This window comes from Scleropages formosus, chromosome 24 (assembly GCF_900964775.1).
Source record: "Scleropages formosus chromosome 24, fSclFor1.1, whole genome shotgun sequence".
NCBI lineage: Eukaryota > Metazoa > Chordata > Actinopteri > Osteoglossiformes > Osteoglossidae > Scleropages > Scleropages formosus.
Window position 1 is genome coordinate 308,503 of NC_041829.1, and position 16,731 is coordinate 325,233.

At 46.0% G+C, this 16,731-nt stretch overlaps 2 protein-coding genes across 2 annotated transcripts; one reads left to right on the forward strand and one right to left on the reverse strand.

The window, feature by feature from the left end:
* The first annotated feature begins 3,295 nt into the window (after positions 1-3,295).
* Positions 3,296-4,135, forward strand: lrrc10 (leucine rich repeat containing 10). The gene has a single exon (XM_018755689.1). It carries the CDS (start codon positions 3,296-3,298, stop codon positions 4,133-4,135), a length of 840 nt encoding a protein of 279 aa, XP_018611205.1.
* A 1,403-nt stretch (positions 4,136-5,538) lies between these two features.
* Positions 5,539-14,376, reverse strand: cct2 (chaperonin containing TCP1, subunit 2 (beta)). The gene is made up of 16 exons (XM_018755643.1): positions 14,293-14,376; positions 12,782-12,856; positions 12,616-12,681; positions 12,063-12,174; positions 11,811-11,887; positions 11,305-11,417; positions 10,398-10,600; positions 9,752-9,852; positions 8,704-8,831; positions 7,520-7,623; positions 7,097-7,216; positions 6,722-6,850; positions 6,533-6,636; positions 6,313-6,412; positions 6,046-6,187; positions 5,539-5,777 (listed from the first exon to the last, which is right to left on the reverse strand). Exons 1-16 carry the CDS (start codon positions 14,293-14,295, stop codon positions 5,747-5,749), a joined length of 1,608 nt encoding a protein of 535 aa, XP_018611159.1. The 5' UTR covers positions 14,296-14,376; the 3' UTR covers positions 5,539-5,746.
* Positions 14,377-16,731: the final 2,355 nt, after the last annotated feature.

A 16,731-nucleotide genomic window follows, 5' to 3' on the forward strand; every position in this document is an offset into this window, starting at 1 on the left:
GAATTGCTTCAAATACGTGTACCTTGCTATCACACACACACACACACACACACACACACACACACACACACACACACACACACACACACACACTGTCTGAAACCACTTGCCCCAAGTGGGGTCGCGGTGAGCCGGAGACTATCCCGGAAACACAGGGTGCAAGGCTGAAGGGGGAGGGGACACACCCTGGATGTGACGCCAGTCCATCACAAGGCATGCTTGCTCATTCAGGCTAATTTAAAAAACTGCAAATTTAAAAGCATGACATTTACACTGATCAGCCAAAACATTAAAACCACTGACAGGCAAAGTGAATAACACTGATTATCAGAACGAGCTTTATTGCCAAGTATGTTCACACATACAAGGAATTTGTCTTGGTGACAGAAACTTCCACAGCACAGACAGAATGACAGTGACAAGACACAGATGAGAAGATAGAATATGTGAATAAAGGATAAAAAATATAAAGTACACAATATACAAAAAAAATAGTCACTAGACATTATATGTATGTACAGGTATGTTCTATACAAATGCAAGGGAATGTGAGTAAGACATATGATGTGATAAATAGATATAAATATAAACAGCGTTATGTATTGCACTGGTTTACTCTCTCTAGGGGGGATTTAGCTGTTCATGAGGTAGATGGCCTGAGGAAAGAAACTTTTCTTGTGCCTGGCTGTCCTGGTGCTCAGTGCTCTGTAGCGCCGGCCAGATGGCAAAGGTTCGAAGAGGAAGTGGCCTGGGTGTGAGGGGGGTCTACAATGATTTTGCTAGCCCTTTTACTGACTCTGGACGAGTACAGTTTTTGGAGAGCTGGGGGGGATGGATGTGCCGATGATTCTTCCAGCAGTCCGAACTATCTGCTGTAACCTTCTGATGTCTGATTTCGTAGCTGAGCCGAACCAGACAGTTATAGAAGTGCAGAGGACAGACTCGATGACTGCAGAGTAGAATTGCATCAGTAGCTCCTGTGGCAGGTTGAACTTCCTCAGCTGGCGAAGGAAGTACAACCTCTGCTGGGCCTTCTTCACAATGGAGTCTATGTGGAACTCCCACTTCAGGTCCTGCGAGATGGTAGTGCCCAGGAACCTGAATGACTCCACTGTTGCCACAGTGCTGTTCATGATGGCGAGTGGGGGTAATGCTGAGGTGTTTCTCCTAAAGTCCACAATCATCTCCACTGTTTTGAGCGTGTTCAGTTCCAGGTTGTTATGACTGCACCAGACAGCCAGCTTTTGTTATCTTGTTACAATGGCACCTGTCAATGCGTGGGATATATTAGGCAGTAAGTGAACAGTCAGTTATTGAATTTCATGTATTGGAAGCAGGAAAAATGGACAAGCATAAGGATTTGAGTGACTTTGACATAATTAATTAAATAGAAAGTAAATTATTTTTAATTCAAATGTTAATATTTTTAAAATATATGCCAAAAAGCAATTACTTGAATGTTTCAAACATTGAAATGTTTTGCTTTGTATTTCCTGTCCTTTGTGATGACACATTTCAGCTTGCCTTCTTCTCCAGGTGGATCAGTCCTGGTTTTCTGAGTTTTCGTGTGAATCACACCCTCAGTCAAACTCGCTGAATATTGCCTTTTATTCTCCAGGCCCAAATCACAGAAAACACCCATCATTATCAGGGGACCAATGCTGTTAATCACTATCATTTTACCCGTAACAGAAGAGTCCACAGGGAGTTTCTTGCAAGGAACTGAAAGTTCTAGTCTGGTCTTGGAGAGACCAAACCTTAATGTTTCTCTCATGTGACTCATTTCTGCATTCATCTTAGGGCAAGAAAGTCTGTGGTGGCATCACAAATAATTTGTTAAATAAACTGAGATTAAGCTAATTTAAGAAGGTTGTGTTGGGATACAAATTCAGGGTAGTCTGTTCTCACTGTGTTCATGTGGATTTCCTCCCACACGCCAAAGATGTGTTTCAGGTGAATTGATTACTGTAGGTGTGTGTGATTGACTGGAATAGACTACCATAACATCCAGGGTGTACTTCGTCTCCTGTCCTGTGACTCCTCGACTAGGCAACACTGAACTGGATAAACCCGTATTGAAAATAAATGGATGAGAGATGGACGCATGGCTGGAAGGAACTAGAAGTGAGACAACTAGTGGGACAATGAGGAACTAAGAGAGCAGTTTAAAGGTGAATTTCTCCTCTTGTTCACGCTACAGAATAATTGATTTCTTGAAGGAACATACACACACAGTTAAATATCTGAGGTACAAGTTCACTTTGCCCTCATTTAGTCCAGGTCCCTTATCAGCAGTTCTCAAGCTGCTATCTCCCTACAGCCTGGTGGATACCCAGCAACACTCCCAACAGCCTTTCTACTGAAAGGGGAGATGGCATTGACCTCCTACCCATCACCAGCGCCCAGGGTGGAAATGACAGTCTGCAGGCACGCTCTTTGTCATCCTAGACCCTCCCCCTCCAAGGACCTTCCCCTCTTTGGGAAAGGTCGCAAACTGGAGCGCTGAACTTTTTGTTTTGGGTGACTCAGTGTTGGCCGAAACCCATGAAGGAACCTCATGACACCTTCTTCCACCACTGAGTTTGTGCCCGAGCGTTGCTGTGATCTGCTCACCATCACAGATTCTGCCAACCGTCCTACAGACAAGGGCCTCTTGAGGAGCCTTGATAGCTACACCGATATGGGCTCTTGTACTGGTACAGCCAGACCAGCAACACGTCGAACCCCGCGGTCTTCCGTCACCCAGCACATCTACGGTTATCGCATTCCACAGCCCCCTCCCTCCATCCCGGCCCCCCGCCTTCCCCATAGCAAATTCCTTTCTCAGGAGGGAGAGAGGGGGTGCAGTTCATCATTTCTGTCTCCGGAGCCGTGAAGCAGCGAGGAGAGCTTAGATCTCTCAAAGACGCGGACGAGGACAGTGGTCCGTATGGTGTCCCCCATCCTCATGTGTCTGAGACAGAGCCAAACGCAGATCATCGAAGAACCTATGAGGTGGATGATTTTGTTCTTCAAGGGCTGAAGTCTACAGCCTGGTTACGGCTTCATCTTGGAGAACCCCTGCCTGTAGGAGACTCATCCAGATCATGGTGTGGTGAATGTGGCAGAGATGGTGCATTTTGCCTGCCTTTCCAACTCTTCTCCCCCAGAGAAACAGAGGAACAGTATCTGCAAGACCAAGGACCTTCAAGGCAGGAGGACCTCCGAACAATAGTCTGGACTGCTTCTTTACACATGTGTGCTTTTAGACTCTGTAGGAGTGGCGATCAGAGCGGTGGAAGTAACCACGCCCAGCATGGGGAATAGTGTGCGTGGAGTCCTGGCCTTCGTCCCTTTGGAGCGCTGTCAACATTACCTGGTGGGTGACCTGAAGGAGATGCCTCTGGATCGTGTGGCGGACCTGAGCAGTCGTCAGCTGCAGCGGTTCCCCATGGCTGTGTGCGCCTTTGGTGAGCTTCTTCGCCTCTACCTGAGTGAGAACCGCCTGCAGACTCTGCCCCCTGAGCTGCATGGGCTGCAACAGCTGCAGCTGTTGGCGCTGGACTTCAACAGCCTGGAAGAGCTACCGCTGGTTGTTTGCCGGCTGCCCCAGCTCAACACGCTCTACTTGGGGAGCAACCGACTGAGGCGGCTGCCTCGTGAGCTGGGCCAGTTGAAGGAGCTTCGCACCTTGTGGGTGGAGGCCAACTGCTTGTGCGAGTTCCCGCAGGTGCTTTGTGAGCTGCCAAACCTCCGGACCCTGCACCTGGGGTACAACCGGCTGCGCAGCTTGCCGCGGGAACTGGTCCAGCTGGGGGAACTGCGCAGCATCTGGCTAGAGGGAAACCTGCTGACCGAGTTTCCGCCGGTGCTGCTCGACATGCACCTGCTAGACGTGATCGACGTGGACCGCAACCGCATCCGGCACTTCCCCAGCCTGGTGCATCTGAGAGGCCTCAAGCTGGTCATCTATGACCACAACCCCTGCATCAACGCACCTGCCGTGGCAGAGGGGGTGCGGCGAGTGGGCCGCTGGGCAGACTGCACCGACGACAGTGAAGAGGAGGAGGAAGCAGCAGAAAGGAGGGCCAAGGCAGGAGCAGTGGAGGATGTGGCAGCTCAAGAAGTTCCTGCTGAGCAGAGCGAGGCCGAATAGGAATTTCACACGGGAGAAACCCTTTGCGAGAGCACAGTCCACGATCACAGAAGACCGAACAGAGATCCCGCCCTCAGGCTCAGCATCAGAGGTTAGTCAGCTTTATGAGCAGTGAAACGACGGTAAACGGCTTTTATTGAACTGATCTGATAAACAAGCAGATACCAACAGAGCCAACCATTCACTGTAAGAAGAGGAGGAAGGAGAGGAAAAAGACTTATCCTGCAGAAATCAAAATATACCCTAAACCTAATGTGGACCTCAGAGACCCCTTACAAATCAGTGATGTTTTCTTAAGATCACGATTCATCAGATGGAAGGAGCAAGGATTTCAAAGCAGAAGATCCACAGCGGGAACGGGGGAGACACGTCCTCTTAAAAAATGACGCCATCAGATGTCTGAGGCTGGTGTCGCATGTGTAGGGGACACATTTCTGGCACTAACGTGAGCTGTTAAGGTATATCTGGCACCAAATGTTACTGGAGCCGGTTAAGAGCGTGAATCCTCTGTGCTGCTGAACGTTTGTGATGGACGACCAACCAGCAGCAGCACACCTCCCGTACTGAATTATGCATAATTCTGCCGACAGATTTAGGTCTTTGGTTTCAGCACAAGACTAATGGGCACCAACGTCATTCCCAGAGCTCCCTAATATAAAAAGTACATTCTTTTGGAAATTTCTCAAATCTCCATGAAGCCTGTTGTTGCTCAAACATTGCTTGGCCCTGGAACGGAAATGCGTTAGATGCATTATTCCTTCGCTCCTTAATCCTGTAGCGGATTGCAGCATACAGGTGGCACTGTTTAATGTCACTGTTTCACGTCACTAGCCTGCAAGGAAAAGACATCCAACCTTCAGCAGATCCATTTGTGTTCCTCAGAAAGAGACACACCCCAAACTACACGTCTGGAAGGAACTTCAGTGCAGCATTTCAAACCAAGAGGATATGGACCAGTGGCTATCTACTGAAAACAGGACTGAACAGAAAAGGAAGACATGACATATGCACAAGTTCTCCAGTTTCTCATTATCCTCTGCTTTAGATTGTCTATAAGCACATTGGTTTCATTAATTTATTATGCTAAAATGTATGCCATTCCCTGTAATAACTTGCTTGTTTCATGCGTGCATAAAATTCATTGATTACACAAAAACTTTAATTCTTCACACACAATCTTTGAAACTGATGTTCAGAAGATAAAGCTGAATGTACTCAAGTTGGCTTCTGTAGGAAAACAATGTTTGCTGGTACTGGTATAAAATCCAATGTCACGGGATCAAAAGTAAATTAAACCTAGAGAGTGCATCTCATTACCATGAATTATTGAATCTGCTTTGTTTTCATATCAAAGCAAGTAGGTGAAATGTAGACAGATGGTGGATTGAACATAAACACGAGTGTCATTAACAAGAAGTGTTTTATTTAATGAACAAACAACTATGCCAACTTTCTGAGTGAACATGGCATTACACACAATGTGCCCTACAACAACTAATGGAGCCATACATGAGAGAAAGGTGGCCATCCTCGCAGCCTTTGGAGGTCATAAATACACTAGTTGGTCTCCTTCCTCTGCAACACCTTTCTGTCCCTTCCTTCCCAGTGTCACTAACAGGGGTGGTGGTCTGGCACCCGTTTTCTGGAGGAGAACAAAGAGGACAGCTCAGTATACTCAGTCGAAAACCTCCTGAGAGCCTCAGGGATGTAAACACAAACACTGAGTCCTGTGACAACCCAAGGTAACTTCTTCATGTGATAATTTAAAGTCATTTTTTGCACATATTGGGCAGTAATATTCTGTCCTGCCTCTTCTATTACACCAGACAAGCAACTTAAGTATGAGGAGAACCACATTCCATCAGTTCTGACTTGATCCCCTCAGTGAAGAAAAGCTGAGAGGGGCATACCTGGGTGCAGCCTTGATGATGTCATCCACACGCAAGATCATTTCGGCAGCCTCAGCAGCGCTCAACAGCATTTGTCTCTTCACTTGGAAGCTTTCGGTGATTCCCAGTTCCTCCATGTCACCGATAGTTCCCTGGTTCATGTCTGTTGGTGGGTAATCAAGGATTCACAGTCACCAAACTTGACGGCCACTTGAGGACAAGGAGGAGAGGCTCCCTCACTGAAGTCCTCTTTCCTCCAACATATCAAGGCCCGAGAAGGTCTCTCACCCAGGCCAAAGGTGGTCTTGTTCTCCATGTGAGCAGCCCGCAGCTGAGAGATCAGGTCTGCGCTGTCATAGCCTGCATTGTCAGCAATGATGGTGGGCAACTGCAAGCAGGGCACCCGTTAGGGTGCGTTTAGTAAACATTCACAAAATGAGAGGAATGGAGCAACGGACATCCAACTGTGGGATGCTCTATTGGGGTAGGACGACAAGGAGGCACTTACCATCCTCAGTGCTTTGGCAAATGACTCCATGGCTACGGACTCTTTGCCTGGAGTCCGGCTGGCCAAGTCAGTCACTGCCTTGGCCATCAGCATCTCAGAGCAACCTGCAGGAGGGCACAGATGCTCAAATGCAGGGACTCCATGGGGAGCAGGTGGGGAGGAAATGGAGATTTTGGAAGAGCAACTGACCTCCTCCGAAGACTGTGCGGGTCTCCTTGACAGTCTGTGCAAGCACACAGAGAGCGTCATGCAGCGAGCGCTCGGCCTCATCCAGAATCTGTTGGGTCGCACCACGCAGCACAACTGTGCACGCCTCACCTGTGGGAGACAGACAAGAGCATCAACTGCAAACTGAGCACCATTGTTATTAGTCACCTGCTGAGCCACAAGTCAACTGCCCTTCAGGTAGCAAACAGACTGACTGATGGACTCAATCATCATTATGTTTTTAAATATCACGTTCAACTCACTTTTTGCCATGGCAACATTACTATTCTACTGGGTCCTGTTGTGCTCGTGATGTACAATCCATGCCATTATATCTTAACATTGCAGCATATTTACCCATCTCAACACCAGAGAAGTGGATCAAGGTGTCCTCTCCAATCATCACCTCCTCAATGAGTTTGCAGTGGCCCAATTTCACCAGTTCTGGGTGGTCGAACGTTGACGCAATCTCTCCACCTGAAAGGATACGTTTCAGTGTACAAGAGAGGCACTAAACTTAGAACAGGGTTCCAGAACTTCCTCCCAGAACGGAGCCAACATGGTCTTTAAAATTCATTTAGCAAATAGCACATGAACCAGGCCTTCAAAAAGCAGTTTAGAGCAGTGGCTTCTACCATGATGGAAGCAGAAAGGACTGTTCTAACAATGTCTAATCACAGTAAGCAGTTATTGACAACTATGCAGCTAGAGTACAGCGACAGGCCATGGTCCAATCACAGATACCTCCAAACACAAAGGGCGGCTAAGTGAGTTACATACCGGTGACAAGAGCCAGGCGTTCCACTCCTGCAAAGTCTGCATGTTCGATGGCCATGACTCCAGCAGCTGCGAAAAGCTGCTCAGGGTAGTTGTAGATCAACTGCCTGTGGACAGAACCCTTCAGTTAGATGCCAAGGGACTCCTGACACCAAACCATAGGAACCTCCTTTTACGTGACCGCAATACGGTAAAAGACTCACAGCAAACACGGGCAGATCCTGGCGATAAGCAACCATAGAGTGTAATAAAATATGTTCTTTATAAGTGCTCTATCCTGAAGAGACTCAGAGTGCATTGACAGGTCACAGACAAAGCAAATAAACCTTCATATACAACACATATTTGTACTACGTTACTGCATTATGTGAAGGAAAGCAGCAGTGTTTTTGGTTTCCAGCACAAAGAGCCCTGGAAAGAGCTGCTTAAAGTTTGTGGAGCTACTAAAGTATATTTTTGGCCATAATTTTTATTTAAATTATGCAGGTCTATGAATTTTTATTTAAATTATGCAGGTCTATGTAAGATAATTTGTAAAAAGCCCCTCCACAGTGATGCTGGGAGGAATCCAGAATAAGACTGTAGGTGAGATACAGGTCTGGAGTTTATGATGACATGGCTGCTGGGGGATCATCTTCTAACTATCAATGAGGCCATTCTACCTTAGTTTACAATGGTGCAGAAGATACTCTAAAGTTTTGGTGGAAACCACGTGTCTTAAAGAAATCATGCCAATGTCCAAAAACAACGCCAACTGTTAAACGCTGTGTTGTAGGATTCATGGCAGGGACAGTAACCCACTACAGCCCCAGTGAGAGACATCCCATCTCCTGGGCAGCGTTTCACTTTAGCTACTCGGTTCATAGAGCAGGGAATTCTAACAGGATGAACCATCAAAACACCACTTCTGAACACACCATTCTCAGGCCCAACTCCTGCAGCTCTGAGTATTAGTCATGGACACCGGTTGGCGACCAGGGTTCTGGTGGCCTAACTTCTGACTAGCTGGTTGGGGTCCCAGTTGAGTGTAACCCAGTTACTGTGTAGTTCTGCTTTCGGCATCTTGCCAACTATAGCAGGATCAAGAAGAGCCAAAGCTGAACGTGACAAACCAAGTCCAGCGTCCACATGGTAAACGCAGTAAAGTCAAATAACAAACCCCTAGTAAAGGTAACATGAGGGTTTACCTGTTTATGAAACAGTTGATGCCATGCTTGAGGATGCGCTCCACCTTCTCCTTCATCTTCTCCTTTTCTGCTAATTCGATTTCCGCCACCTTGGCTGTGGAGTCCACTCGCACCCTTGAGCCGAAGATCTGAGGGTATGTGGGGAGGAGGAGGACCTCAGTTAGGGGGAAATGGAGGTATCAGTCCTGCCAGTCATACCTTCCACGTAAGGGTAGGTACAGAGACATCGTTCATTTCTGATTCCAGAACGACAGTACAATGTTGGTGCCTTTTTTTCCTTGTACCCATGTTCAGCTAGTACCCTCCTGAGATGTCATTTGTGGGTAGAAATGTATGCTGTCTGTACCTCATCTCATCTGATAAAGTAGAGGACAGACAGAGAAACAATGATTTTGCCATATCTGAGCACTCGTTAGTGGTTTGTGACAATCTGGATTATGTGGGAATTCAAGCAAGCACAAAGCAGTGTACAGCAAACTAGCAACAGCACTATGGGAGCGGTCACTCCTCACTCACTCTAGTGCTGTGAGCACAAGTCACACCAAGTCCACCAACATCAGCGTCTCCACACTTTGTTGTTCTTAACTAGGTCCTTGTTATATCAAAGAAATACTTTTGTGAATAAAATACACTGTTCATTTAAGAGAGGGACTTTCAATGGAGAAAGGAAGACTTCCTTCAAGTCAGAATTATGTGTAGGTAAAGCTGCTTGCTGGTGGAAGATTGATAGTTGTGCAGATGAACAAAACGAAGTACTGAGAGCTCTACAGAACCAGTCCAGTTCACTACACTTAAAGTCACACCTGTACATTTGTTCTTAAATCACACTCAGTTCTTGCTGGTCACCCGATTCCCCCGAAACTGAGTGGGCAGTGATAGGGAGAGATGTTGATCTAACATGTAATTCTATCATACTGAATTCACACATGGTTATAAGGTCAAGGAGGCTGAAGGTGTTGCCCTTTTTGTATTTTACACCGTCAGTCACAGATCCAGAGGATGTTAGCCCGTGTAATGTGGGGGGGTGAATAATGGCTGGGATTCTCACCTTGATCTTATCCGTGTCCATGCCCGTGTTGGCAATAAGGATGTTAGCGTTCTCAATTCTTTTGGGCTGGTTCACACCAATCTTCTTGTCCAACAGAAAGCCTACAAGAAAAGAGCCGCAAGGTCACAGCCAGCATGTGAAGGAGCTGAAGGAGGAACAGCAGCGGTCATACTGCTCTCAGGACGTACCAAAAGCCTTTTCAGAGAGAAATATTTCCTAACGTGCAGACAGGGAGTCAGCGAGAGCAAGGTGAACAGGACCTGCACAGATGTACCACTTTCTCCACTGCAGCACAACTTTCAAAGTGACCGAAAACATCTGCTCATATTGTTTGGAATTGAGGAGCAGCAGCCAGCTAAAATGCCTCGAATGCAGGACATTCTTCTGTGCATCACTACAATTCTCTTTGCAGTATGAATAGCACTTCCACATCTACCTGTCTGCACAGTACTTTTAACAGTATTTTTAGCTGATACCAAGTGAGGGTCACACAAGCTTCCATCGTACACAACTGCTACACCGATTAAGGATCATCTAGTGGCTGCTGTGGCTCGGAGCGCTGGCAGAGTGAACACGCTTCAGAAGGGAAACGGCAACAGATGCCACACACACACACACACACACACACACACACACACACACACACCCTCGTCCAGGTAGGAATCAGTGAGGCTCCCCCCCAGTTTTTTGATGACATGGATGGCCTCCAGGTTGCCGGAGCCCTTCAGCCGCAGCACTGCTTCTACAGCCAGTTTGGCAAAGTGGTCCTTGTGGTGAGTCAGGAGCTTGGAGGACAGAGTGGTGCGGGAAATGTTCAGCAGGTCCTCCTGGAACTTCTCCTGGTCATTTCTAAGAGAGAAAGGAGATTCAGCCTCAATGTGGGACTTCAAACTGACACAAAACAGGCTGAATGCAACATAGTTGGGATGAAGGTGTTACTCCTGATTTTATTCTGCACACATGTACTCAAGTAGGCTGGAGGCAACAAAGACAACCACTTTCATTAAGTCTGAGTAGAAGAAACCAACCTTCTACTAACCTTCACTCAAACACCTCAATCTGATTTTTAAAAAGTATGGTGAGGCTTAAAATGAACTGACATGATAATATCTGCAGCATCAAAGCAGAAGTGGCTACTGCGTTTTATGGGGGAAAAAAAAACAACCATAAAACCACACAGCATACGGAAGTACAATGAGAGTGAATGAATAACCAGCATAAGGATCTCTTTACTGGTTCGCAGTTCACCACATCTGTGAGTACGCAGCTTTGCAGTACAGAACACTCAATTGTCAAAGCCTAAACAGTCATTTCAGTGAATAGTTACTGCTGCCTAAGCTGGTGTCATTACAATTAGTGACAAGCACACACAGAAGAAAAAAAAAAAAAAAACCCACCAATACACTTGAACCTTAGCCCTACAGAAGACATATCCAATTAAGTTTGACCCTCAGAGATTCTGTTGCTACACCAACTCTCATACTGACACCCTGGAGATATGTGGCCATAATGGCTTAATGAAAAAGTACGGAGTCTTCAAGCATGCTGCTCACCCATGATCCAGGGCAGCCTCCTTGAGAGCCTCACGGGCAGCCTGTGTGGCCTTCCTCCAGCCCGAGATGATGATCTGTGGGTGAATCTTTTTTGCAATGAGGATCTCTGCTTCCTGCAAAGCGCCATTCATAAGAACACACATGTACACATCAGCAATTCCAAGAGTCACTCAAGCAGCACTTAATAGCCTTTTCAGGGGGTGGTCAATGGACCCCTTTGCCGACTGATGACAAACAATCATACATCCCTGCATGTTCAGCAAGCACTCACCCAAACAGGACTACTATTATCTGGAGTAAATTCTGGGATGAACAGAATTTCATTAGAAACTACTTTACAAAATTCAATCTTGTGCAGGTGAACCACAACTGACTGCAATTACTGTCCACAGTGCAGCGTGCCACAGTGGAAGTCGTGCTCATATAATTGACATCGCTGAATGGTGCAGAGCGAGGGCTCTATGAAGCAAGAGCCTGTACAGTGTAGATGTGTCGGGTCGCCTTACCCTTAGCAGCTCAGCCGCAAGTACTGTGACAGAGGTTGTTCCATCGCCTACTTCATCATCCTGGACTTTGGACATGTCTGCAAAGGACAGACAAGCTTTTAATTAACTCTGAAAAACACAACATGCAAAAACAGCCATGTAATGCTGAAGTGATGCATAATTCCAAAATGTGCTATGGTGACACATGAGAGGCACAAAGGGACAACAGACATGATTCTGCTTTCTGGGAAGACCACAAATGCTGGAACTGACCAACCAGGACTTTAGCTGCTGGATTGTCCACTCCAACGGCTTTGAGAATGGTGGCACCATCATTGGTCACAGTTACAGAGCCGTCTCTTCCACCCCCCAGCAGGATTTTGTCCTGCAAGGCAGATACAGCAGAGTCAGTGACAGCACACTGATGGCCAAAAAGATGTACTGCATTGATCCAATAAACAGTTTACCATTGTATTCATTTACCACGGCCCTGGGTTTGTCAAATCATTCTGCAATCAGCACACTATTCCAATACACACTCCCACAGAGTACAACTTAAAAAGATTGTGCTTCGCAGAATAGCCTCTCCACATACCAAATTTTTTTTTTTAAAAAAACTTAATACTTTCCAAAAGGAGAAAAAAACATTTATACAGTTTTGCTTCTATACTTTACTGACGGGCTTATGTCATTCTAGACAGTGAATTTATTATGCAATATTAGACTCTTACTGGAATCATTAGTGTCTGGATGACATATTAAGACTGCACTTGTGGCCTTTTACAAAGTCTTTTCTCTTGATCACTGTATGGTGTCTTGTACATACCATCCCCTTTGGTCCCAGAGTGCTTTTCACCAGGTCACCGATGGCAATCGCACCAATGAAGGAAGACTGAGAACAGAGGCAAAATACCCAGTTTACATGGGAAATAAAGCACAACAACCACCAATGTTGAAACATCACTGGTGGCAGCTCAGGAGTCGGTACTCACAAGACGTGCTGTCTCTGCCTTCTCCTCATCTGCCCCGTGTTTGAAGATGTTCACAGGAGCCATTGAAATGGAGGCCTGCAAAACAGACAGAACAGCTGGCAGTGGAGCAGCATGTAGTGTAGTGGTTAGAGCTGCTGCCTTTGGAGGTCACAGGCCTTAATTCCACCTGTAGGTGTAGTACCCTTGAGCAAGGTACTTACCCTAAATTGCTCCAGTAAAATTACCCAGCTGCACAAATAGGGTAAAAACTGTAGGTACCTTACCACTGTCAGTCGCTTTGAAGAAAAGTGTCAGCTAAATGAATAAATGTAAACATTTCAGCTCCACTGATAATTAAGCTATTTGTTCTTCTAAATAGTTCATATTTGCATTACTTATCTAATCTGCTCTTAAGTGTCATATAGAAAGAAATGCAGCATTAGTGCTTTATTGACCAGGGGACAATAAGGTTCAAACAAAATTAGGTGTTCATTATGTGTAATATGTTCAGTGACAACACAAAGTAAGGATTTTAATGGAAAAATAAAGATTTAGAGGTTTGCATTTACCAAGTTAACAAAAAATTACATATTTTCAGATGGTGATGATCATTGTATTTTAAAATTTGTGAACCGATCTACCCCCTGAAACATTTTTATTACACTCATTAATATAATCCAGTTTTTCTAACGAAAAAAACTACTGTTTTATAGCAAAAATGACTATATACTGAATATTCGATCCACAGTGATGTTTTATGTTACTGAACGAATAGAACGAATAGAACTGTATTGTTTTATGTCGGGAAGGAGCCCTAGGAATTAACGGTCTGCATTGTACGAATTGCTCATTAGAGACCCCACCCTTCTCGTCCAGGAACCAATAATCTGTACGACTAACATACGCAGAGATTTCGCCCCTCTCGCCTAATAACCAATGGTCTACACAGACTGCTCCCCCTGCAAAAGCCCCGCCCTTCTATCAAAAGAAACCACTAGAAGCCTGTCAATGGGGCCTATAAAATGAGGGCTACTTTGCGAACAAAAAACCGGCAGAGCGCTTCTCACAGCCTAAAATACAATTTTTTCTAGAAACTTTTAATTTTTTTCGAAAACAGCTTGACGTACGACGGTACGTATTATAAATTAATAGCCGGGTATGAGGAATACTGAACAAAACTGGATTATTTTACAGTCAACTTCCCTTCCCTTCCGTTGCTTTTTTTTGTTAAAATACTACTACTACACAAAAGTTCCAACTTTCATCCTTACAGAACATAATCGCTTAAATAGCAGAGGTTATAAAATGTTAAAATCGCTGCTTCACTGCATTTTTAACACTACTTCAGTCCTCTCCATGTGCTTCCTGCACACTCAGATTCGGCAGAGAAATGAATGGTCACGTTAGATTCTTTTTTCAGGTTCAAGAAGGTAGGCAAAGTTAGCAGGAAAAGCTTAATTGAAATTACCAGCATTCTTCTTTTAATAAATATTTATTTTTTTATTTACTTTTTTTTAAAAAAAAAAACCTACCATGATTTCTCCAGTGTAAATCGCTCCCAAACGCACTCGGGGAAACACGCCTGTGTGTGAAGAGCGTTATGGCGGCCAGTTAACGCGCTCATGACGCAACGACGTTTATTTCTTAAAGGGATAGCGGCACGTACGTCTGGTACGTATTTGGGTGTCGGTGAAATGTTTTTCTTAAAGGAACGCGGCAAAGCGAAAAACTTTATTGGTAACCCTTGGAAAAGACACTGACACGAGGTGCTCATTCTGTGAACAAACGCACGTGCTACATGAGTTCACATGTACATCATATTGTAAAAGATTTAATTTTGGATATGGTGACACTAGGAGACTGTTCACTAGTGGTGCATATGTGTGTATGATGAGTCTTTTCTCCCCTGGGGGTTTGCAATAGGCTGGACTTTGTACATGCGCACTGGAGTGCATCAGCCAGTCTTCGTGTTGCATCCAATAATAAAGAAGGTGTTAGAAAGCAACCCGGACGGGTATCGTTTGTTATTTTCTGGAGCCCTAAGTGTCTAGGCGAACTCGACAAGAACGCTCGGTTACATTGGTGGCAGTGGATTTGTTTTGTTTGTTTGGCTTGACGTTTAACACTACGGTGCTAGTTAGCCTAGCGGTAAGCTAATTGGTTCGTTGGCACGTGTGAGTTCAAGTTCACGCTTCGCGGTCAGGTCATCATGTGGTGTAAGCCTTAAGAACGACGATGACTTCTGTCCAGGACGTGGTCAGATCAGGGGCAACAGACACGTTCGAATTGAACTGCTGCCGCCGTTCTCCGGTGATGGGACACAGAGCTTTCTCTGTGCTGGGAGCGTCAGTTCGAGGTCGCGGTCGCGGTCAGGGCGCTCACGGATGGGATGGAGACGGCGCTGCTTCGTATAATTACGAATTGGCGAGGATTTTACCAACGCGTTTGAGCAACGCAGCGTTTCTTTTGTGGGACAGCCTCCCTGCTACGGTTCAGACTGATACAAGCCAAGGCTGTGAAAGAAAGACTCAAAGAGGCTTTTGGCCAGAAACAGTTTATGGATCGCTTCAGAGCCAGTCTATCAGCCCGCCCTCGTGCTCCACGAGAGAGTTTGGTGGTGTATGCTGCCGAGATCTGCAGGTTGGTGGACGAGGCTTTTCCTGATTATGGAGATAATGCTCAAAGGGAAGAGAAATTTCGTTGTTTCCTGGCCGGTCTGGATCCAGTGCTTAGAGTGAAATGTCATGAACAAGGCGTGGTGGATTTGGAGGAGGCTGTAATAAGCAGATCAATGTGAGATGCGAGAGAATGAACACTGATTATGTGTCTCTCAGTGCTGCTCACCATAACAATGCTCGGGGGGCAGTTGCTGCTGTTCACTCTGTGGCTAATGATGGAGGCCTGTACAGAGCTATAGAAAGACTAACAGAGGAAATGAGGGACATGAAAATGGAGCTGAGATGCTTGAGTGATGAAAACCGAAGCCTGAAGGCCAGAGTGAGTTCTAGTGGTATGGACGAGTGGGGCGGAGGCCACTCTCAGTCGAGTGGTTTGCACCAATGCTGCGGTGGCCGCAGATGCCATTCACTTACTTTTGATGGCGTGTGGAGAGGTCGTTCACCGGAGAGGAGGATGTTTCAGCACAGAGATGATTGAGTCATTTGTGGAAATTCAAGATCATAATGACCACATATACTGCACAATCTCCTGCTAAATGCAGCCCAAGCCCTCACAGGCGGAACAGGTATGAGGAGGATCCGAAGAAGCGTGGTGTGCGTTTTATGTCTTCTAGTGGACAGGGCCGTCACGGTGGGCCGGGAAACAGACTGTAGCTGATGTTGCGGCCCAAACACCAGCTGCGCTGCCTGAGGGCCCACAAACTGACACCATTAATGACAGTAATTCAATATCAGAGGACATTAAGGATGAGGTGAGCGCTAGCCAGGAACTGCTGGTGTTGTATGTGAAAGGAGTAATTGAAGGTGTGGATGTTTCAGTATTGGTGGACTCTGGTTCCAGTGTATCTCTCATGAGCGCAGATTTTCCCATGTCAATTTCTGCACTTCGTAACTGCCCATTAAGAAAGGACTTTGGCAGCCTGTGCCGTGAATGGACAGATGCTAGATACTTTGGGCACCATTACAGTTACACTCCAGCTGGGAACAAGCTCATGGCAGCATGCCTTTCATGTCATAAGAGAGACCACACAGACTGTGTTGTTGGGATGGGACTTTCTGTTGAAAAATCATGCTTTGTTGGACATCAGCCATGCAAAGCTGCGGCTCTGGGACATTTTTGTTCCTCTTCTTACTAGCAAAGACTTTGTTCCAGTGTGCTGTAATGTGTCTCTGGCTACAACTATGAACTTACCACCCCTCAGCGAGTCAATTGTGCCGTTTCAGCTATGTGTACCCAGCACGCCTTAGTTGTCGAGTGACTTTGTTGGTTATTTAGAGCCGAATGTACCCGAT